The sequence below is a fragment of the Epinephelus fuscoguttatus genome, linkage group LG6 (genome assembly GCF_011397635.1).
Source record: "Epinephelus fuscoguttatus linkage group LG6, E.fuscoguttatus.final_Chr_v1".
Taxonomy (NCBI): Eukaryota; Metazoa; Chordata; class Actinopteri; order Perciformes; family Serranidae; genus Epinephelus; species Epinephelus fuscoguttatus.
In genome coordinates, this window is record NC_064757.1 from 31,343,768 (window position 1) to 31,351,652 (window position 7,885).

The 7,885-nt window shown below is 45.3% G+C and overlaps 1 protein-coding gene across 1 annotated transcript; it reads left to right on the forward strand.

Annotated features, from left to right (window-relative positions):
* The first annotated feature begins 722 nt into the window (after positions 1-722).
* Positions 723-6,081, forward strand: adra2b (adrenoceptor alpha 2B). The gene is made up of 2 exons (XM_049579305.1): positions 723-1,866; positions 2,041-6,081. Exon 2 carries the CDS (start codon positions 2,064-2,066, stop codon positions 3,639-3,641), a length of 1,578 nt encoding a protein of 525 aa, XP_049435262.1. The 5' UTR covers positions 723-1,866; positions 2,041-2,063; the 3' UTR covers positions 3,642-6,081.
* Positions 6,082-7,885: the final 1,804 nt, after the last annotated feature.

A 7,885-nucleotide genomic window follows, 5' to 3' on the forward strand; every position in this document is an offset into this window, starting at 1 on the left:
TGCATTCATCCCTGTGCTCATCCCTGTTCATTGTGTTTTTCCCAGTTGGCTTTCAGTTTGGTTTTTGTTGTGCTTTCATTTGGACTTTGAGTTGCCTCCCTGTACTGGATGTTTTCAATCAGCTACATTAATGCTTGCTTTCTGTTAGAAACTCAGACTGTCTGTTGATCTGCATTTGGGTCCTCCTCTGAACTGACAAGTGACACCCTTTTAAAGACAGGCCTCCAGTTGTTTTCACCAGAGAGGCCAGGGCCCTCTCTCACCCCCCTTTGGGATCGCCACTGCCCTTTTATGGCGCTCCAGCAGTCTCTATCAAGAATGACCATGACAAATCACTGCAGCATGTTCACAAATCTTACCCCTGCATCACAAATGAATGTGTGTTGGTCCTGTATACCTCGAACATTAGTCCTAACTTTAACCTTTTGTTGTTTATCAGTGCCCTTCAGTCACTCAATCGACCTCCAGCTGCTGCAGTGAAGACGTTTATTGGCCCTAAATGACAGGAGCTGTCGGAGGTTACATGGAAACTGGTGTTAAGAACAAAGTCTAAAGATGCAGAGATCACACAGGCGACCTAAATAAAAGCCATTAATCAGCCAAAGGTGCTGTGCCTCATATTGAAAGGGATGATGATGAAGATGATGATGATGATGACGGAGTAGCTTGAAAAAGTGCAGGAGTCCCTGGAATGAAACTAATGTTTTTGTAAAGCAGATGGCATCAACCCAGCGCTCTCAGCTGGACACGTCAGCGTCCCGCGGAGTTAATTGACCGGAGCAGTACCACCCAACAAGCCATTCCTAATATAAGTGCGTCGGTTGAGCCGCTCGGTTATACATATAATCTGAGAGAGGGAGAGAGAGACAGAGGGAGGGAGGGCTACAGGGAGAGAGAAAGTGAGGATCCCATGACGCCCACAGCTCCACAGTGACATCACCGGGTCTAAAAAGTAGCGCAGGAGGGAGATGGGAGGCACCCCACTCATTAGATTTCGTCGTAAGGTCCTGTTCAGTAGTGAAGATGCTGCTGCGCCTCTGTGAGGAAGCCTGTGATGTGCGCCAGCGGAGCGACTGTACCTTGGCATCCCGGTGAACTTCTGAGGAGACAGAAGGAGCGAGAAACAGCTCCAGAGACTCACAGACTGAACCTGCTCTGCGGGGATCGTTTCACCACTGAAGAAACTACGCGGCTACGCACTTTTACTTCATATCTGCCTTCATGCGCAGAGCTGGGGAGCTTGAGGTTAACTTTGTTTGATTGGAAACGCTGCCATCAGTCAGGCTGTCCTTCACGGGGAAGCATTAGTATCTTTTTATCTGTAAATCACTGTAAATATCTCATTGTAACTTTATTTCACTTTATCTAAACCATTCTGTGCTCGCTGTTCAGATGAGACTGTCAGTCATACGCGCGTCTCCAAACGAGGACGCACCGAGAACGCACAAGGGTCGAGATTATTTGCTCGCCTCTGAGCTCTTAAACACAATGTCGCTTCGCTGCAAATGACACCAAATTATATTATCATAAATTAAATATCCCCGCCTTCAAAGCAGTATCCACTGAGGGAAAAAAGGACCAAACTCCGTGCGCTAAGGAAGTTTTAAGTTTTTCGGGCTGTAATGTAAATCCGCAGAGGCTGGTGCACAGCAGTCAGCGTCACGAAAATTTACTCGTGTTCTGTTTCGGAAAGAAATCTTCTCTACAAAGTGGCAAATATTCTTAATTGAAAGGCAGTGATCCGTGTCTTGACGCATTGCCCAGGACTGTTTTGTATGCTTAAAATGGACTTGGAAGAGCTGCCGTGGAGGATGCAAGGGAGCTATCGTTTGGAAACAACACAGGGACAAAGCCAGAGCGTCTGAGGTAAATACATAATTATGATTTATTATAATCACATGTACTATGAAAATAAACACAGCATTTATTGCGCACAATGTATGATCATCTGAGACACAATTGTTAACACCGTATAAAAAGTGAAATACATTCTTTAAACACAGTTTATTTAGTGATCAAACATATTCTTTATCTATAAAGAGTCCTGGAAAGCTAATCCCAGTATGGCCTCGGTTCTGGAGAACGGCTGCTCCATGGAGCTGAACGGCTGGAACAGCAGTGTGAGCAGCGCCGGAGCCTCGGTGCCCTGTAACCAGAGCATCCTGAAGCTCGCCCCTTACTCCCCTGAAGCCACGGCGGCCTTCGCCACCGCCATAACCTTGATGGTCCTCTTCACCATCGTGGGCAACATCATGGTCATCATCGCTGTCCTGACCAGCCGCTCCCTCCGAGGACCACAGAATCTCTTCTTAGTGTCACTGGCTGCTGCAGACATTTTAGTGGCCACACTCATCATCCCCTTCTCTCTGGCCAATGAACTGCTCGGCTACTGGTTCTTTAAATCTCTGTGGTGTGAGATCTACCTGGCGCTGGATGTGTTGTTCTGCACCTCCTCAATTGTGCACCTGTGCGCCATCTCACTGGACCGCTACCTGTCCATTTCCAGGGTGACCTACGGGCGTCAGCGGACTCCCCAACGCATCAAAGCCGCTATTGTGGTGGTGTGGCTCATCTCTGCCATCATCTCCTTCCCTCCTCTGCTCTCACTCAACAAAAGCGAGGGAGGCAATGCGGGGACTGACAGAGGACCTCAGTGCCAGCTGAATGATGAGCGCTGGTACATCCTTTACTCCACCATCGGCTCATTCTTTGCCCCCTGCCTCATCATGATCCTGGTCTACATCAGAATCTACCAAATTGCCAAACAAAGAACACGATGCCCACCAGGAGAGCCCAGGAAGGATGGGGTCGGCTGTGCTACACCCAGTCAGCCTCCACGACATGTGCAAGCCAACGGGAGGGATGATGAAGAAAGCACACCCCCTTCATCAACCAAAGCCTCCAATACCAGACCCCCCACCCTCGCCATCACTCCCTCTCCCACCCTGGGAGACACTCAAACCACCCAGAACACCACCACCAATAATCTCCTGCAACCTCCATCTCCTTCTCTAGCCATGACCCCTGTCACAGCCTCCCTTGATACCTCCCCTCATGGCCCCACAACTCCCCCCTCTGTGCCTCAGTCTGCCCCTGCCAAGACTAAAGAGAAGGGGAAGAAAGGCAAGCGGCAGGGAGGGAAAAAGGCTGATAATAACAATGGTGACAGCTCGAGCACAGAGAGTGACATGGAGCACAGCCATGGAGGAGGCCGAGGCAGCACCAGCATGCCCGGGTCACCTGCAGGGGTCCACTCCCCGGCCTCGGTCAAGCGCTACCGGGACATGATCGCGACCTCAAAGGGGGCTCGGCTGGTGCCAGGGAGGAAGTCGAAACCAGAGAGCACCCCTGGAGCAGCCAGGCGCAAAGCGATGGTCAACAGAGAGAAGCGCTTCACCTTCGTCCTGGCGGTGGTCATCGGTGTCTTTGTGGTGTGCTGGTTCCCCTTCTTCTTCTCCTACTCTCTGCAGGCAGTGTGCCCGGAGACATGCGCCATCCCTGACCCTCTCTTTAAGTTTTTCTTCTGGATCGGTTACTGCAACTCCTCACTCAACCCAGTCATATACACCATCTTCAACAAAGACTTCAGAAAGGCCTTCAAAAAGATACTGTGCAGAGGCACCAAGGGTACTTTCTTCTAGCATACAAACCCACTGTACAGGACAAGGACATTTAAAGAAATGCAATCATTTCCATTTGTCATAACACTCAAAGGGCTGTTTTAAAAATATGTTGAACTGTGGAAATTCCAGCATAACATTCAGAACTGAGAGCCACTCTTTTACAGCCACAGTGTGCGCAAACATGAAACTTGGACTGTGAAATCTAGTGTGCAGCAGAAACACATTTTTACAGGGTGTGGGATGAAAACAGGACATGGATCAGAGACAGCACCAGGCACTTCACTGCTTAGCGCTCCAGTATAGCAGATAAGATTTTGATTGCAAAGTTTTATCCGCAGATCACATTGAATAATGGATAATGCTGGGATACAGAGGGGTGCAGAACCATGGAAGAAATGTACACATAAAACTTAAGGTCTTGAGGAAAGCTGGAAAACAGTTGAGAACGAATTCCTGGCTAAAAATACAGACAGTTTAATGTATTATATATGAGGTTTTGTAGTTATTTAAGACTCCAGGACTAATGGGGAAAGAAAACAAGTATAAAGAAGAAAAAGTGACCTTAGATTTCTACGAGCCTAGGGCCATTTATTTATCAATACAGAGCACAAGGAGCACACAAGGTTAGTGGTGATTTCTTACGTCTGCAGTCTTAATTCACCTGGCTGCAGGGCAAACATGTGTTCCCAGATTTTTATCTAAAAGAGCAACAACAAGAAAAGGGTTTCTGATGATCTCTAATGCGACGGCACAGACAAGGGCGCCCTTTCAAACTGAACTTGTGGGCTTTCATGAGGAAAGTCTGCACGTCAGACACCTTGCTCCTGGCTTGGTGTGGGTCATAATGGACTCTCAGATTGTTTGTAATGACACTCTCGGCTTTTATCTTTCATGAAGTACAGAAATAGCCGGAGTGTAGGGGATTTTGGACTTGAGTGAAAACCACATGTGTGATATGAAGATGTGAAAGTAAGACAGTGTGACCTCCCTCCTCATCCTCTTAGCTTGTTGTTTCTTGCTTTTTAACTTAACCTGGATGATCAAATCACCGGACTGGACTGAGCCATCCTTCTGATTAACTCAATATTTGGACATTTAAGAAACAATAACACCAGTTTTTAGCTGCTTCAGATGTTATTCTGAGTATCTAACGGGAGGTGCATCAGCTGAAGACTGACAAAGAAAAAAAAAAAATCCTGTATTCAACATTGTTTTCCAGACACCTGATTAAGCAGGTAGACATTTACATTGACTGTAAAGGACAGATGAACAATGCAATTATGGATGTGTAATGTTACCCCTAATTACGCCTACATGGGTTATTCTGAGAGCCATTTGGCTGAGTCACTCTTTCCCTCTGGCACATCATCGCCTGCAGTGGACTTCTACATGGCACATTTGGTTTATAGCTGAGAGGCGAGAGGATGAATGGTACATTTATTTTTCTCACCATGAGACTGAGGCTCTGTCAGCTTCCTCGACAAAAAAAAAGAAAAGAAAATGTGTCTGTGACTGTGAACAGCACACAGGCTTATTGACTCAATGGGACAAGGGCTGTCAGCAGCAACTCTTCAATTTACTAATTGTCTAATACTGCTGACCTGTATGAGTGTGTGTGTGTGTGTGTGTGTGTGTGTGTGTGTGTGTGTGTGTGTGCATGTGCGTGTGCGTGTGTGTGCGTGTGCATGTGTGTGTGTGTGTGTGTGTGTGTTGACTTGTTTTTCTGTAGAGAGTGTCAGTGCCTCCTCTGGCTGCTATGTACTACAGATCTACTGTAATATTGATAAGAACAGAGACCAGATTTCCTGGTGCAGGCATCGCTTTGTGAATGTTTTTACTTGATGGACAGATCAGTGGTATATCGCTACATTGAGAAAGTCTTACTGAACTTAAAGTCAGTGTTTATCAGTGATACTGAGTACATGGCTTTTTAGTGATCACCATGGAAGGATTACTGAATGGGGCCTACTGTGCACAGAGCTAGGCGCCAAAAGTGTGCACCTGGGCCTTCACCTGCTAAATGTTGCTCACATTAAAAAGTACAGAGCAGGAACAGACTCAAAATTACCACAAAGAGATGCAAAGTAGAAGCAAAGAGACTCTAAAATAACTTCAAAAACAGCCAAAACAACCATGAAGAGACACAAAACAACCTCAAGAAGACACAAATGACTGTCAAGACACAGATCATGACCACAAAGAGACAAAAAATGACAACAAAGAGACACAAATGACTATCAGGACACAGAAACTGACCAAAAACGACATAAAATGACCACAAAGAGAAACAACAAGACCACAAGAAAACACAAAATGACTACAAAGAGACATAAAACGACCAACAGGGACAAAAAATGACCACAGAGAAACACAAAGTGACCACAAAGAGGCACAAAATGACCAAAAGAGACAAAAATGACCACAAAGAGACACAAAACTACCACAAGAAGACACAAAATGACTATCAAGACACAGAAAACAACCCAAAATGACCACAAGGAGACACAAAACGACCAAAAAAGACACAAAATTACCACAAGACGACACAAAGTGACTATCAAGACATGGAAAATGACCAACAATAGACACAAAAAGACCAAAAAAGAGAGACATAATGACCACAAGAAGACACAAAGTGACCAAAAGACACAAAAATGACCACAAAGAGACACAAAGTGACTACAAGGAGACACAAAGTGACCAAAAGAGACCCAAAACTACAACAAGATGCATAACGACTACGAAGAGATGCAAAACCACCACAAAGTCTGTACGTCTTGCTCCTGTGTAGCAGAGGTGGAGGGGCCTTTTGCGTATCTGAGCCCAGGGGCCCACTATCTCATAATCCGCCGATGGTGATCACCCTCAAGGGACCAAAGAGCCTTTCAGGACACCAGCCTGACTCAGTGATATCTGGCTCTGTGTTGCTTAAACAAAGTATTTCTTTATATTTGGTGTATGTGACGGAAGGCAAAGATTGAAAACACTGTATTATTTATTTCAAACTATTTTGTGTTTTCTGTCTGTTACCTATTTATTGTTCAGTTACTGTGCTTTTGTTCTGAAAGTCGAGCAAAGTGGAAGTGATATCAAAGAGTGAGAACACTGTACAGATTTTTAATATCTTCGACAAGAGCAAAATCGACTCTTGCTTCGTGGAGGTTGAGCTACATTTGAGCTTGGGGGGACGTATTTGTGTTGAAATGATGGAACTTTGCGCACAATGCAGAGCCTACAATGCAACGTTTGTCATTGTTTCTTCTAGTTATCGCAATGTTCAATCAGAGATACAAGCACACGATCAAGCGTACCGCAGGAAAATCTCTCTACGGCACTGTTGTCAAACTTTTTCCTGAAATAAGTAATCGAACATGAAAATGTCAATAGCACCCATAGCCAGTTTCAGCTGGATGATCTGAAGGCTTTCTGCGGGACATTAAGGCTACAATCCATACCACACAGTGCTGCTTGGCAATTCCAATAACTGATAAAGCAAAATGGGTGAGAGTAAGAGCTGCGAGCACTTACACAACTGCTCCCTGCCCTCATCTGAAATGGTTATTTTCTCTCCAGAAATAAACAGCTATAGCAACGCAATTATAACAAAAAATAGCCACAGAGGCCATGAATCCATGGTCGTTTCCGATATGAGTTGCAACGCCGCTCAAACCCTCCCCAACCATGGCTTTATGTGGTGAGACTGCAGCTTTGTTTATTTTATAAAAAGTATGAATTTTGGCTTCAAGGTGCCAGATGCAGTAATCTGCCTCTTGATCACCGTCTTCTCCCCTGAAACCGCCTGTATTGTCTCTTCTCCTACTGTGTTTGGACCAAACTGCATGGTCTGAGCTTTACAATCCTCTATCCCCCATCTGTCATCATCCTTCTCCAGTTTGGAAATAAAGCTACTTGAAAAAGCATGAGTCATCTCCTGGTTCATTTATTTCATATATTTTCACATGACGCAACATCAGGCATGAGGGAAAATAAAAAAATAACAAAAATAAGGTCATTTCCAGGAAGAAAATTACCAATAAGTTGTTTCACAAATATGAGAGAAATTACACATGATGTTTTTCCAGCATACACGTCGAACTGAAGTGCAATCTGAAGCAATTTGCAGCCATAATAAAATAGCCCTGAATGGCAACACAACTTCAGGAAATAGTCCATAACATTGTGGGCTGATGGCAGATCAAGATGTCATTGGAAAAATCTCCTCTCGCAGTGGGACACGAGAAGTAGGCCGCAGCAGTGATGTC

Coding starts and splice junctions, on each gene's coding strand:
- adra2b (XM_049579305.1), top strand. CDS start 2,064: ATGGCCTCGGTTCTGGAGAACGGCTGCTCCATGGAGCTGAACGGCTGG.